The 16,194-nt window shown below is 41.0% G+C and overlaps 1 protein-coding gene across 2 annotated transcripts in view; it reads left to right on the top strand.

The window, feature by feature from the left end:
• mta3 (metastasis associated 1 family, member 3) overlaps positions 1-15,887 on the top strand; it is a 32,249-nt gene extending 16,362 nt beyond the window's left edge. Inside the window, exons 8-19 of one of the 2 annotated variants that reach the window (XM_037754018.1) lie at positions 946-1,045; positions 1,145-1,333; positions 2,825-2,899; positions 3,557-3,615; positions 3,744-3,868; positions 5,190-5,347; positions 6,905-7,127; positions 8,661-8,753; positions 8,883-9,044; positions 9,556-9,587; positions 9,684-9,802; positions 15,624-15,887. In XM_037754018.1, coding sequence (XP_037609946.1) covers positions 946-1,045; positions 1,145-1,333; positions 2,825-2,899; positions 3,557-3,615; positions 3,744-3,868; positions 5,190-5,347; positions 6,905-7,127; positions 8,661-8,753; positions 8,883-9,044; positions 9,556-9,587; positions 9,684-9,802; positions 15,624-15,795 — 1,507 coding nt within the window. In that variant the 3' untranslated portion in view covers positions 15,796-15,887. Of the gene's footprint in view, positions 1-945; positions 1,046-1,144; positions 1,334-2,824; positions 2,900-3,556; positions 3,616-3,743; positions 3,869-5,189; positions 5,348-5,833; positions 5,879-6,904; positions 7,390-8,660; positions 8,754-8,882; positions 9,045-9,555; positions 9,588-9,683; positions 9,803-15,623 lie in introns of those variants that run through there. The other variant, XM_037754017.1, reaches the window with a different exon arrangement.
• The last annotated feature ends 307 nt before the right edge of the window (positions 15,888-16,194 follow it).

The raw sequence follows: 16,194 nt of genomic DNA on the forward strand, positions 1-16,194 counted from the left end.
ATAAATGCACATTGTTGTGATGTTGAGGGATAGCTGCAAAGTTTGACCCATTATTTCTTTTTATTCTTCAAAAAATATATGTGGATTTATCATAGTTTATTCTGGATATAATAAATTGATGAAAATTGCATTAAAATATGTAGAATCCTATCAAACCACACCAAACATTTTTTGTTTTATTCTTATCTTTTTTTTTCTGTATTAAAGTTTTTTTTAATTCTTTATTTTATTCATGTTATTCAGATTTGTTATTATTATTACAAGATTTGTGTTTAAATCAGTGCAAAAACTTTAGTATAGTTTAACCATTTATTGTATTTGAGTCATGATCGACTCATTCGTGTCTCATTATTAGAAGCATATTCAGAGCTGTGCAGCTGTGCCTGGTTATTTTTCTGTAAACACCAATAAACAAAAACAGTGTGCCCTTCCGACTAAGGCTATTAAATGAAGGCTGGGACACGGTCTTGAGCTATGGGGTATGACGCATGCACAGTGTATCTGGAGCTGTGATGTTGGAGGGTTACAGCAGACAGCGATAGATATAAAAGGATGGTGTCGGCTCAGATGCTCTTTGGGTGCGCTCAGCCTGACAGAAGTTTTTGGGCACGCTCGACTGGATGGCGGCCAATATACAATTGAACGATTTCAAACAGAAAGCATTTGTTTATGGTCTTTTATTAAAGATCTTTTCAATAATTGCAGAACTGTAATTCTCACCAATAAAGTAGGCGACTATTGACACCCTCCCTGCAAACGCCTCGGTGAAACGAATCAATCATCCTCGTGTTCTCTGATAGTTGTACCCCGATGATATGAAGCAACATGATGCTGTGACTTCTCCTCTTTTTAACGTCCTTGCTTCTGATGAGGGTGTGTAATTATGCAGCAGTAAACTGGTACACAGATCTCATTCATATGTGTGTGTTTGTGTGTAATTTTCAGGGCGGTTGGGACCTTTGCTCGAGCGTTGGACTGCAGCAGCTCAGTTAGACAGCCGAGCTTACACATGAGTGCAGCTGCAGCGTCACGAGATATCACACTGGTGAGTTGGACACAAACATAAAGGCACACTCACTCTGCAGTACCTGATCGTGACTTAAATGATAACCCCCCCCCCCTCTCTGTGTCCCATTTGTTGTAGTTCCATGCGATGGACACGCTGCATCGCCATAATTACGACCTGTCCAGTGCGCTGAGTGTACTGGTCCCAGCGGGCGGCCCGGTGCTCTGCAGGGACGAGATGGAGGAGTGGAGCGCCTCGGAAGCCGCCATGTTCGAAGAGGCGCTAGAGAAATACGGAAAAGACTTCAACGACATCCGACAAGACTTTGTAAGTGTGTGTTTATAAAATGAGCAACAGAAATATGATAGTTTACAGAACTGCCATAGATGTTTGATTTAACCATTTTTATGTCACAGTAACAGAAATTTAGTAGTTAAAACTAATACCAGTGAAATTCCAAGATGCTCAATACCAATTAAATACCACGGTAAAAAACAAAAGTCAAACAATAAATCTCATGTACTTCAACATCCACTCCTTTTATTACCGTTTGCATACTAGTCTTTGTTAGGAAGTTAAACGGGTTGAAATTCCCTCTATTTCATATCACTGTGAAATTATCTCCTTCAAACAACTGGATTTATTCAAGTTTCTTCCCAAAAACTACATTTGAACACATCATGATATAACGTTAGAATTTACCTTCACCCAATATTTTTACTGAATAGACCCGTTAATCTTGAGCCCTGACGGTACCTGCGATACTGTAGAAAAATGAGTTGGTAGTCGACTTGGTGCCGAAGTATCAGTTCTTGTCAACTATGATTCTACCTGCAAACTAACAGGATGCAACACACGTTTTATGTAGCTCAGTCAGCTCTAGATGTGAATAATATTTTCTCCCTGCACTGGTATTGAATGTCAGAAAGATTTGTTCATCGTCATGAGAAGATGAGGCAAGAATAACAGGAAAAACGTGCTACATTTCTCAATATCCAGTTCGTCCTGTCTTGACTTGAGAGAGTTCAATATCTGTTGTTTATTCAAAGAGTAACCTTAAATTACTAACTCTCGCCTCAGCTCCCAGCACCGACACCGCACCTATCAATTACATCTGACTATTAACCCCGCCCCCCATTCTCTGTTTGAGAAAGAACGTTAACCAAAAAACAGGAGGTAAAACTGGCTGGAGGGGGGCTTTAAGTACATAATCGCGAGTGAAGCAAAAAGCAGAAGTTGTGTGTTTAGCTGTATTTTAATGGAAAATGTGTCTTTTTTTAAACTAACTTAGCAAATAGATGCACAGTGGAGAAGTTTGATTGTGCTGCCGCTGTGTTTTTAGAAGTTTCAACGGGCGTTTTGATACTTGCTTCTTCATCAGCGAAAACTTATCACAATTGGGAATTCATTGTAATCTCCATGAATTCAACATGACCACAGTCGCTGCTCTCCGAAGGACAAAATGACCAATTTTAACAGCCGCGCTTCAAGCCTACAGGGGGTGACTATCTCTATTGAACTTTCCTCCCCGCCATCTACCTGTACTGTATAAATAAAGACAGGATATGGGTTTATGCAGGGGCACCAGGTGCTCATGAATACTTATTAAATGTGTGAATCACTATGTGTGTGTGTTTGGTCTGGGGCTCAGAACCAAGCAAAGCCGGTAGCTTTTCAGCCTCTCTGGTCACGTTGCCTCATGAATATATATGAGGGCTTTCGCACCCAGATGGCAAGAACATGAGATATTAATATCATTAATTTGCTCTCTGTCTCTCTTTCTCTTCCCCTCTCTTCACGCCGTTTCTTCATGTGAAGCTGCCATGGAAGTCTCTGACTAGTATCATAGAGTACTACTACATGTGGAAGACCACAGACAGATATGTGCAACAGGTGAGACTAAATCAGTAGTTTGCAAAACAGTCAAATAAAGTCGTTTTTTGCTTGGCTTTCTGCTGTGAAAGATTTTCAGTTTTTTACTTTTGAGTCCAAGGCATAAAGGGATAGTTTGGGTGTTTTTGAAGTGGGGTTGTATGAGGTAATTATTCATAGTCAGTGTATTACCTACAGTAGATGACAGTCGACACGCCCCCCAGTTTGGAGAAACAGACAGGAGCAAAGCAATGTACTGCTGTTTAGCAAAATGTATTTTAGCCTATACTGCTTACAGTTTTTAATGGGAAAATAGGGACTTTTGGGTGTCGGAAAAGCTCAGAAAGTTGTCAAATAAGTAAAATACAAGGGTTGATAAGTTCTGATAAGAGCATCAGCCTAATATATAACGTGATACTGGTCTGACAAAGGGTTAACTTTTCATGCAAAAGGATTTTTCATGTAATCCAGCTTTATTGATAATCAGTGGAGGGTGTGACTGCAAACTGTCAGGAAGAAAGGAAACAACACCTTTTGAAATGACACCTTTAATGATCATCGTCGTAATGCCGATCAGAGTTAATTTAGAAAGGTGTCAAACTGTCTGAGAGGGTTTTTATCAAAAGATGATTTATTTAGTTATTAATGAAATAATCCACTGTGTTTCTCTCTGAGCAGAAGAGACTGAAGGCAGCAGAGGCAGAGAGCAAACTGAAGCAGGTTTATATCCCCACATAGTAAGTCACTTCATTTATAGTTGTTGGTGTTTTTTTTATGCATTATTCATACGTTTTGATTTGCTGAATTTGTCAGCTGCAGCCGGTCTGTTTCTTAAATCTCCTCCTGTTCTTCTTCTCTGTGACAGTAACAAGCCCAACCCCAACCAGATCTCTATGACCAATGGCAAGATGGCGATGGCGACAGTGAACGGAGCGGGCCCCGGGGCCTACCATGCAGCAGGCGGGGGCAGAGCCTGCGAGAGCTGTTATTGTGAGTGTGTGTGCTTAAGCGTGGCAAGTGTGAAATTAAATCACAAGGGCAGTGAACATGGGTCAATTAGAAATGAAAGGGAAACTAATGCAGTGTTAGGCAGCTAAAGGATTCATTCTCACTATTGAGCTCTTCTAACTCTGGAAGAGAAGCTTTCCTTTAACTCTCACCGTCACTGCTTATTTATCTTGACAGCTGTGATCAATATCTCCATCCGATAGCTCCACTCTTCACTTGTCAATTCCTGTCAGGAGGGTTTGGACCTGCTTTGCTACTAGGGCCAACAAGCTCTGTTGATATTTTTTTTCCTCCTATAAATTGTCAGAAAATAGTGAAAATGCCTGTCACAGTTTCACAAGGTGATGTCTTCAAATTTCCAAAATATTTAATTTACAGTGATATAACGGAGAAAAGGGCAAATCCTCACATTTGGCATTTTTGCTATGATGAAATTAATTAAGTGATTGATCTTATTAGGGCTGTCAAAGTTAACGCGTTAACACAAATTAATTTTAATTGTTCCATGAGACGCGCAAGTGATGGACGTCAAAAAAAAAATCTAAAACGCTTTCAGTGGAGATCGGCCGTTGGGTGGTTGACTGGCAGAAAGCTTTAATTGGGAAGCAGCGACAGACAGGAAGTGTTTGTATTAGTAGAAGCTGAACTGCGACCAAAATGACAATCGCTAAATAAATTAAAATTTGTGACCGCAAGCCAGTAGCTGATTTTTGCTTTCTTCATATTTTGGTTTAATTTCTTGTAGAGCTGCAACGATTAATCAAATTAAATTAATCGTCAACTATTTTGTTAATCAATTATTCAGTTTGAGTCATTTTTTAAGAACAAAAAGTCCAAATTCTCTGATTTCAGCTTCTTAAATGTGAATATTTTCTGGTTTCTTCACTCCTCTATGACAGTAAACTGAATATCTTTGAGTTGTGGATAAACAAGACATTTGAGGACGTCATCTTGGGCTTTGGGAAACACATTTTTCCCCATTTTCTGACATTTTATAGACCAAACAGCTAATCGATTAATCAAGAAAATAAAAGTTAGTTGCAGCCCTAATGTCTTGCTCAAATACGACGCTGAAAACTGAATTCAGGATTTGATAGGAAACAGGCCGAATGAGCAACAGCAACAAAATGCCAACCAAAGCATTTGTGTGTTCTGAGTCTCTACAGATGTTTAACTAATCTCATCAGTCAATAGCAGGCGCGAGGGGTGGAAGTAGAGATCAATAATGCTGCTGAGTGTCTTTGAACCAGTTTGTCGGCCGCGATGCTTCTGACCTTCATTAATGCATTTTGTGCGTTCACAGCCATGCAGTCGGCCCAGTGGTACTCATGGGGGCCTCCAAACATGCAGTGCCGCCTTTGTGTTTCCTGCTGGATGTACTGGAAGAAGTACGGAGGCCTGAAGATGCCGAGCAGAGCGGAGGCCCCAGAGGAGAGGACCTCCCCCAGTCCAGCAGCCAATGTAAGCTCAGGCAGAAGGCACACATGTAAAAACACGTGGGGTGTAGTGGGGGAGAATCGGAAGAAATCTGGGTGTCGCCAGTTCCTCAAAAATACTGTATTAGAGTTTTTTTTTTTATAAAGCGTGGAACAAAATCTGAATCCACACAACTGCAGCTCTTTAAAGTTTAACATTATACAGTATACAAGTGACGTTTTGAGCCGTCTGGATACGACCTGCACCCTCGCATTTTAAATTCAAAGCGGTAAACACTACACATACAGTAAAGTTTGGAAACACTTTAGGTTTCACACATTGCCAGAAAAAGCAGAGCTAGACATCACGGCTAAAGCTGCATGCTAACTCTGTCATGGACAGGAAACGTTATCGCATTGCGGTAACGGGCAGTCAAGCCAGCCGTCACTCGTATCTCTGTGGTCAAATTGGCCGACGCTACAACTGTAGAACACCCATATACTGACATCTATGTTAAATGCATTCAAACAGGCCGATGGAGCTGACCATGGAAGTATAAAGAGAACGGAGCTGACGGTAAGAGCTAGCAACTGACTTGGCGAAGTTACCGGAAGTATACACGTGTGACTACGTCCGGTTTTCAAAATAAGTGTAAACAAAGGGAACTGTATATAAACTGTACTGTATAATATACTGTATAATGACAGATACTTCAGCTTCGAAACAAAGTTTTTAGGGGCGTCAAAATTTTTAAAACCGGATGTTCACCCCACGTCCTAGTCCACCTCCAGGCTATTTTCTGTTCCACTAGCCTCCACATCACAACACATTTTATTTTGAAAGTGTGCTAATGTCAAAGAGTCACATGATCTACGATGTGGTGTTTTACAGTTGCCATTCACCGTGCTCTTAGTTACTCTCTTCCTGTCTTGTCTTTGGGTATATCTGGAAAGAGGCTCTGGGGCTACACTGTTAACACATTTGAAAACTAATTAGTTTAGATCATGATGGTACCACCTCCGCCTCATTTTGAGCCAGGAAAATCCCTGATCTAATGCAGTGTAATACAACCTGCAATAAATCCCACCTTAACGAAGGTTATAATGTTAAATTTTCATTTGAAGTGTTTTTAATAAGGTGCTGATTCAACTTTATGGTCATTTTGGAGGCTGTAGTTACACTCATTGACATAAATGGTGTGGATGAAATATTAAGATCACCTCTCAGGGTAACAACAGCACAACAAAGCCTCCTCTCTAAAACCGTTCAAACAAAAACTGATCATATTAACCTTAATGAAGGGAGGATTTATTGACTTTTAGTTGAACTGTATATTTTGGTTGAACTCAGCCCAACAACTGTCAGTGTGTCAGTGTGCTGACTTGACTATGACTTGCCCCAAACTGTATGTGATTATCATAAAGTGGGCATGTCTGTAAAGGGGAGACTCGTGGGTACCCATAGAACCCATTTTCATTCACATATCATGAGGTCAGAGGTCAAGGGACCCCTTTGAAAATGGCCATGCCAGTTTTTTTTCAAAGCACCTTAAAAATGTTTTTTTTAATGAAGTGGCTTTTTCTGTCCCTCCTCCCCTCCCAGGAGCCTCGCTCACGGGGTCACGCAGCTCGCCAGTCCAACCACATGGTGCCGATGCGAAACAGCGGCAGCCCCAAGTCCTCCATGAAGACCAAGCAGGCCTTCCTGCTGCAGGCCACCCGCCTCACCAAGCTGGCCCGGCACATGTGCCGCGACATCATCAGGCTGCGCCGTGCCGCGCGCCGGCCCTTTGTCCCCATTAACTGTGGGGCCATAAAGGCAGAGTGTAAGAGCTCTTTCAATTCCTCCTAACTTCTGCCACATGGACACACACACCTGCAGACACACACACACACACACACACACACTCGCCACCCTTCCTCACCCTGACCGCCCCACCATCAACCCCCCATCTCCCCCCATCTCTCCCCCCCTCACCCCCCCCCGTCTGTCTCTCTTTCTGTTTTTATTATTATTGTTATTATTATTATTTTGTTTTTTGTATTCTCCCACCCCCTGTTTCCAATAAAGACTGCCTGTCCTCATAACTATGAGTTTTGATCATCTTTTCATTCGTGTTTTTATGTTTTTTTTTATTCTTTTATCTGTTCTTGGTCACTGTGAACTCCATTTGTTGGAATTATACACAAAGATTTATCGGTTAAACTCACAGCTATTCTACGCCTGCACACACAAATAATAACTGACTTTTGCTCCTGTCATTAACGAGTAGACTGTAATCCAATAGAACTCATATTCTAGTCTGAGCCGTGTGAAGTTAGACGTAGAGAAAATGTATTTTACTAAGAGAAGCTCTATTTTGCACGGCGCCCCTGCTGCAGGCGTGCCCACTCTGTGCTGAACGAGTTGTCTCAGCCACGAATGTTTAATGTATATACTGAAACGCCCCTCACCATTTTTAAAAAAACAAACAAATTTTTGTTCCTTTTTGCGCACTCATGCTGTTAATCATGTGTGTAAAATGACTTGTGTGGGTTGATAATGAGCTTTAGATGGATTTGGACTGATAAAACTTGAAAGAAGGGAGGTTGAAGGACCTTTTTTTTTTTTTTACTTCTTTGCTGCTGGCTGCATCAACCGGACCACGTCCTCTCGGATGTGTCCCCTTCGCCATACCATCCACTCAGCTGTTCTCCTGTGTTCAAATCATGCAACATTCATCGTGTCGCCTCTCCTCGCTTGTAAATCCTGCACACAGGATTTGCCGCTCAGAGCCATTCCTCCCCTCCACGTTGCCTCCTTCATTTCTCTAACAACTGTTGCAATACTCTCATCTCATCTTCTACCTCTTTTTTTTGTTTGTTTTTGCTCTTTTTCTTTCATCACTGTGTGAATGTGAGAGTAGACCTCCAATAAAGTCACACCTGAAAGCATCTCTTCCGAGTCCTTGTGCTTCATGTGTCCCGTGTTATCTGTCCATCAACTCCACCACACTCAGAGGAACCATAAAGACTCGCCTTCCCCCTCCCAGCATGGACTCAACCTGCAGTCATACCTCCATATTTTAATGTACGTGTGTTTACGATGTTTTTGTGTGCATGTAATTACATCTGTATGTGCATGTGGGTAGAGATTATTTTTTAGTCACCACATTATTTGCACACTTGCATCGACTCCTGCATCATTCATTTGCACAAGATTACTTTTTTTCAACAGTTAGGACTGATTTTTATACACTTTGTTTTGTTTTTTACATGCATGATGCTGCAGAAATGTGTCTCAGTAGATGGAGGGAGATCATACGGTCGCTGAGACGCTGCACTGGATTGTAAAATAAGTGTGTGTGTGTTTGGTTTAGACATGTTAAGGGTGTCGGAAGGGCAGGGGACTCGCCTACCCAAAACCAGAGCCGCCCAAAGGAGCACTCTGACCAGTGTTGTCCAGTTTCTAGGTAAATCAACATATAAAATCAGTGTTTGAGCAGTAAATGTGCTAAATAACTGTAAAAATCAAAGGAATATGATATAAGTTATTCAGATAGGAGTTGGTTGATGCAGCTCCAGTGTGGTGTCTCTTCCAGAGTCCCGTCCGGCGGTCCACGCCCCTCGCTCCCACCGCACCCCGGGCCTGCAGACGCCTCCACCTCGACGCCTCCTCTCCTCTCTGCCACACGGCCCCCATGGCATGCTGGGAAAGCGCAGCTACCATCACCACAGCAGGGCTGAGCCAGACAGGCGCGCAGGTACACACATTTCTTTAAAAACAGCTCCTCAAATGAGTTATTTTATTTTAAATAAGAGTGTTTAACTTAATCCTGCCTTGAAGCAAAAAGTCATTACTTGTTTTGTTTTTTTAAACCCCCCTCCCCCCCAACAATTGGAAAATGAGTTTTCTTTTATGATGTGAGTGAACCTTGGGGACCAAGCTGTTGATGTCCTTTTGCTTGATAAAATCAAGTTAGTGGAAATAACACCCGGAGCTGATAACCTTTTCTGCCATTTCTTATCTAAACTAGCTCGTTGGAGAGAATGACAACTAATTCTAATGAAAACGAATCAGCAGATGGGGGTCATTTGGATAATTTGGATGATTCAACTTCAGTCTGACACTTTATTTTTTATTGGTAACTTCACTATTTCTACTGAAATTGAAACACAGTCATTTGTTGCACCACTTGTAAACTAGGAAAAGTAATCAATACTATTCACAAGTGGCAGATTCCCTCATGCATACTTTGCATCTTGTTTTTGCAGATAACCCTGGTACAACAGGTGGACCCCTCCTGGTGGGTGTCTTATACTCTTCTTCTTTTTTTTTTATCAAATCCTGTTACAGCTGCACCAATTGTAATAAAATTATATTTAATTGTCTTTTTTTGCAGCATAACGGCCGCAGCAGCAGCAGTGGAAACACCCGAGGTGGAGTGATGATCCGCAAGAGACGCCCCAACTGGATCGATGCCCCGGATGACAGCTTCTTCCTCGTCACCCGGGAGACCAGGTAAGCAAAGGTGACACTTTTCTAACCTCTGATTGGCTGACTGTGTGTGTGTGTGTGAAGGGAAAGCACGTGATGCTGAGAGCCGAGCGACAGCATATGGGAGGAATTGAGCTGTTATTTATGTCCCGTGGTGACCTCAGACAGCTGAAACACACAAACACAACGCATGTGTGGGTAAATTCACACGGACCCATTGAGCTGGAACAGAGTGCAGCCTGGGAATCCTGCAGAGTTAAAATCGATCACAATTGATTTGTATATAAGTGTTTATTTTCATCAAACCACTAATGCAGCGCGCACAGTTAAGAAACACTGTAAAAAAGCACCAATTTTGACAGACTGAATTCAGGTTTTTTGATCATTGAGGTCATATTTGCTATTTTTCTGGGAACTTATGGGTTTTAGCAGACTTGGGGAATGTTTAATTCTACCTTAAAGGGAGATTTGTCAAGTATTTAATACTCTTATCAACATGGTAGTGGGCAAATATGCTGCTTAATGCAAATGATTGTATATATTTGTTATTTGAAATCAATTAACAACATAAAACAATGACAAATATTGTCCAGAAACCCTCACACGTACTGCATTTAGCATAAAAAATATGCTCAAATCATAACATGGAAAACTGCAGCCCAACAGGCAACAACAGCTGTCAGTGTGTCAGTGTGCTGACTTGACTATGACTTGCCCAAACTGCATGTGATTATCATAAAGTGGGCATGTCTGTAAAGGGGAGACTCGTGGGTACCCATAGAACCCATTTTCATTCACATATCTTGAGGTCAGAGGTCAAGGGACCCCTTTGAAAATGGCCTTGCCAGTTTTTCCTCGCAAAACATTTAGCGCAAGTTTGGAGCGTTATTTAACCTGTTTGAGGCTAATTATGACTTTGTTTTGAGTATGTTTGTGTACTGATGTTTGCGTTGAGCTGAAAGCACCGCTGTGCTTAAATACACCCTGACAGAGCTGCTAGAATGGCTGCAGACTCTGAAGTCTTAAGTGTTAGATGTTGCATTTTTAAAGAAGTTTTAGTTTTTAGAAGATTCAATTTGAATCAAATTAAATTGTGGGCAGGAATGTAAGATTTGAGGATGCATTCAGTAGATTCTGAATGAACAAATAACTTAATTTATTACACGGCGTTGTTGAATACTCAATTCTGATTGGTTAATCACAGTATTCTACAGTCTGTTATTTCTTAATATCAGACCGTTGCTATGTATAACAGACCGTTGCTATGTATAACAGAGCGTTGCTATGTATAACAGACCGTTGCTATGGGTGCAGTTCTGATGTTGGACTCTTGCGGACCGTTTTTGTGTCAAATTCTTGATTTCTTAAGTAAGTAGCCGTGTAATAAGCGGGATAATGTACAGCTAGCGGGTCATTATTGTGAAAGTAACCCCTTCAGGGCGCCCTGTCGGGGTTTCTTTCACAACAATGACCGACTCGCTGTACATTATCCCTTACATAATAACTTAATACACTTAAGACTGCAATACAGGCATCACATGTTGAAAATAAAGCCTTTTAAAAAATGTCTCAAAAACCGCAAACAGCAGATTCTCTTTGTATTCTCAGAACACATTTTGTTGATTGAAATAAACATGCACTTATGTTTTAAAATCTATTTCTTTCTCTCGCACATACATAGACACACACTCTCTCACACACACATTCAAACATACAATGAGTCAATGTTTGCACGTCTGTATGTGAGGGAGAAAGATGTTCTTCCATTAAGCCCATGTCTAAATGAGCCATGGCACCCCGGCCCTCACAGACGCCCTCCGATCAGCGAGGCTAAAATTAGAGCAGCTAACTGGTGCCAGCGAGGAGCCAGGCAGCGCTGGACCCTGAGTGGAAATATCATTACCACATTAACCATGGCATGGATCACTCACTTACCACCAGTATCAACATGGCTGTGTGTTTGTGTGTGAGAGAGATGTCGTTCTGAATACTGTCCCTTTATTATATTACATTACACTGTCATTCGCTCCCCTGGCAGAGACGATTGATGCTTTTCTGAATAAAAGACATTAATAGATGTGCTCTGAAAGGCCGGCTGCTAATGAGAGATAATCGGAAGTTTCATTTTCTCCCCCCTCTCCGTCTCTTTCTCTTTCTCAGTGTGATGAAGAGCTCAGTGTGTCACAGAGCAGAGAGAAGGAGTGGGAGATCACTCCCACAAATTCAGGGATTCAAGAGAGACAAATAGAGACAGAGAAAGAGAGAGAGAGAGATTTCTTTGCACGATTCAAACTGCTAAACAGGACAATAATAAGAAAGAAGAAACTGAAATCGTGACCTGATGATGAAGCTGATGAAAAGTCAACAAATTATTATAAAGCTTTGGATGGAAAATGAATGTCTGTACCAGGTGGCAACCTCCACTTCTGAGAAGTGAAGCCAATGCTGAAGTGCTTTAAACTTTCATTCTTTCTAACAGCCAGCAGGGGGCGACTCCTCTGGTTGCAAAAAGAAGTCTGATTGTATAGAGGTCAATGAGAAAATGAACCTACTTCTCTCTTGATTTATTACCTCAGTAAACATTATAAACATGAGTTTATGTTCTCAATCACTAGTTTCAAGTCTTCTTCAATACAGCATGATGTTCATTTAGTAAATTATGGTCCCATTTAGAGTCAAATAGACCATAAAGCAGGGGATGCTTTGGGGCGGGTCTACCTTGTGATTGACAGGTCGTTACCACGGCCATGTCCGGTCTTGGAGTTGACCGTGTTTTCGTCTCATAACTTTAACCCTTTCACAGTGTGTTTTCAGTTCATGAAAGTTAATTGTAACATTTTAAATTATCCAATATTTCCCCAACAACAGAGATCAGAGAAAAGTCCAAAAATTACTAGAATTTTTTTCTTTTTCTTTCCTACCAGATTAATCATCTCACGATTTATCATGCAACCCTTTGGATGGGCCCGACCCCGATGTTGGGAACCACTGAAGTATATATAATAGTTATTGCTGCTTATGCATCGGTATTAACAGTCTAGTAATGTCATATATAATAATAAGATATATCAGCCACAGGAGACATTTTTCTGCAGAATGAGTTCTTTTGATGCTTAAAGTACATTGTGCTGATACAGTAACACTTCTGTATTAGTTAAGTAGGATTTTGGACTTTTTGGGCAAAACTTCCATAATAACATTTCAGCATATTGTAATGAGAAAGTGTGCTCCGGCTGGTGGGCGGTGCTTGGTATTTCCTCAACTGATCTCAACATGGCTGCCGGGTCACAAACATTCTCATTTTACAGCTGAACAGTACACTACAAGATGTTTCTGAAAACATTTGAGGAGAGAAATAGGCATTACAGTAACAGAATATTGATTCATGTTTGATCAGCGCTGCCTAGTTTGACCGTTTGGTCGGAGTTTGTGAGTGATTAACAGCAGCCTCCGTTGAATGAACAGCCAATAGGAACGCTCTCTCTCTCTGAAATGACCTGTGATTGTCTCCCGTCACGTACTAGATATTTTAAAGCCTGAAAACAGAGCCACGAGGGGGTGCAGAAGTCTAGTTTTCTCTCAGAACACTTGTCTTGTATTACAATATGCTGAAAGGTTATTATGGATTTTTATTATAGATATTCTGCCTACTGAAGCTTTAACTAAAGAATCGTAATTCCTTCACGACTGTACCTAGTATAAGATGCAGTTGAATGCGGACAGAGAAATAACAGGACAAAATGGGTCATATTAGAAAACAGAACGAGAGGAACAGAACATGTAAATGAGACAGCTTGATATATTTGAGCGTGGATTTACATGTTTGCTTTCCTCCTCCCAAAGGCCAGCTGAGCAGACAAACAGCACGGCTTTAGATAATGTGCCACCAGAGCTAAAGCTGCTCTCTTCTTCTCTGCTTTATATTCCGCTCTAACTCCGAGGGACGTTACAATACATATATCATGCTGTGTAATAATCTCAGGGTTCATTGTACTTGAAAGATGTGTTGTTTCGATTGCACGACTGTTGCAGGCCTATTTACTTGGATGCACGAGCACATCATGTACGCAGAGTCTTCATGAGTGCTCATTTTATCAACAGCAGGGATCTGGAGGGGGTTTTCCTGAGAGAGCAGTGCAAGAGGAAGAAAATACTCTGCCGTGCATTAAATCTGAAAGGCCTGAAGGAAGCCATGCATCACATATATACATTGTGGTTATGTTTTTTGCATTTGTCTGCAAATGAATTCCATTAGTGCTGCGTCCAACACTTGTGAGTATGCCCCATGGCCTTTTAGTTTAGTGCTGTTGGTTGCTGTGGGCTGTTACTTCCTGTCACAGCCCAAATCCCACCGCAGTCTGGAAATTACCAGCGAGCTCCTTTATATTAGTCCACAAAACCCTACAGAGAAGTCCCTCTCTCTCACCTCGTAACAGAAATATCTATTCGTATAGTTCTACTGCTGATGTTCAATAAATGAAATGAGAAAAAGTGGGTTGTTTCTAATTACTTTCTCAGCAGCCTGGAACCTCAACTTGCTGCCCTTAAACTGAACTTTTCATCTTTTCATTTAATCATTTTAACCAACTTAAAAGTTTGCAGTCTTCTCTCTTTATTAGTTTCTTCGGGTTATTGCTGGTGAAGGCTTTACGCCTCATTTAAAGCTGTTGCTCGTGAGATGTGCAGTCACAGAGAGGAGACGTTGCTATAAAATCAGAATCAAAGGTCGAGTGATGACAACATTTGTACAACCAAACAATTAAGTGATTAATTACGTCCGGTAGCATGCATCGTCGTCAAACTGCTGGTAAACCGATAGCATACATGTCAAAGAATCATTGTTTCGTCATTGTTTCTGTGTGTTGTCAGCCTCTTTACTGCAGGCTGTAATCTAAAGGCATCAAGCCTGTGGTCAGCTCCGTATAAATAATGTATTCAGACAAACATTATATGAGGACGAGCTACTTTAACTTGCTGATAAGTACTGTTAAGATGCAATCATGAGCTATTGGCTACTAATGCATTGTTTAAAGGTTCTCTATACGATATCCAGAGCAGTAATATAGCAGCAAACAACTATTTGCTATGTAAAGATATAGAGAAGTAATGTCTACCTGAGCAGAGAATGAAGTCACTCTCCCTCTGTGTGTGTTGTAATCTGAGCTGAAAAACCATCTGAATGACTCATTTTGATGGACAAAACAATCACTTGCACTGTAATTCTTATATATCCCATGAAATCAATTTATTTAATCCACATAATTGTGAACCAGGTAGTATAAAGAGTGACAAACGTTGTGTAGGGAGGAGGTCAGGGTGGATTGATCTTTGCCTAACTAAGTAGTTTTGTTGTCTAAACCTAACCAAGTAGTTTCCTGAAGACGGCAGTTTATTTTGAAGAAGAAGAAAAGACTGTATGCATGTAACAAACGGAAATTGATATGTGTTACTGGACATACGCACAAAAAATAAGGAATAACGTTTCGTGACATATCATACAAACCGTTGCTGATTTAGTAACTTTTCTGGAGCTTTCGATCACACAATCTTCCTCAGCAGACGGAGTTGTCATTGAATTATAGATTCAAATTTTCATTTTTCCTGAGCACTTTAAGGACTTCTCGTCCATGTTGGCTTAAAAATTGAGATACAAAAATAAATTCCTGACCTTGGAAACAGTAATTTGTCAAACTAGTGAGGTTATTTTATCAACTACTGTTACTACTAACTACTATTTCCAAGGTCAAGAATGAATTTTGCAATCTGGATTTTTTTTCCTGACATTAGCTTTGCATCAGTGTATCTTCTTCTGCACTTATGTCCTGTCTCGTCTCCACCGCTGCAGGAGGGCCAGGCGGATGCTGTCCCGCTCCCAGCTGAGGCACGCTTGTCGGCAGCCGTGCGAGCAGATCACCCTGCGCAGGGTCACCCAGGCCCCGCCGCAGGGGCTCGTCCTCGCCCCGCCACACCCTCACCCCAGCCTGAGGATGCGAGGCCCCATCGTCATCCACGACTGACCCCTACGCGGACCCTCTGACACCGCCGCTGCGTACACGTTAACCCACTCTGGTAACACTTTATAATAACCATCATTTATAAATGGTAAACTGATTGAACTTACTTAATAGTTATTTTACCGTTAACAAACTATGACATGATAATTAATAATGTTTGCTAATTAGTAGTAATGCTATAATTTCAGTTATTTTATCATTAGTTTGTGTTATATGAAATTAACTATTACATTCTGATTAAATTATTAAACTATTTATAACAGTTTATTGTTGCACATATTGTAATATATTCTATATTAAGTATGTGTTAATGATTACCAAATAATTTGTAAAACATCTATAAACATTACATAGATAGATGGACCAGAAACCAATTATTAACCATTGTTAAAGTATTAACTC

Source organism: Sebastes umbrosus, chromosome 20 (genome assembly GCF_015220745.1).
Source record: "Sebastes umbrosus isolate fSebUmb1 chromosome 20, fSebUmb1.pri, whole genome shotgun sequence".
In the NCBI taxonomy this organism is placed as follows: Eukaryota; Metazoa; Chordata; class Actinopteri; order Perciformes; family Sebastidae; genus Sebastes; species Sebastes umbrosus.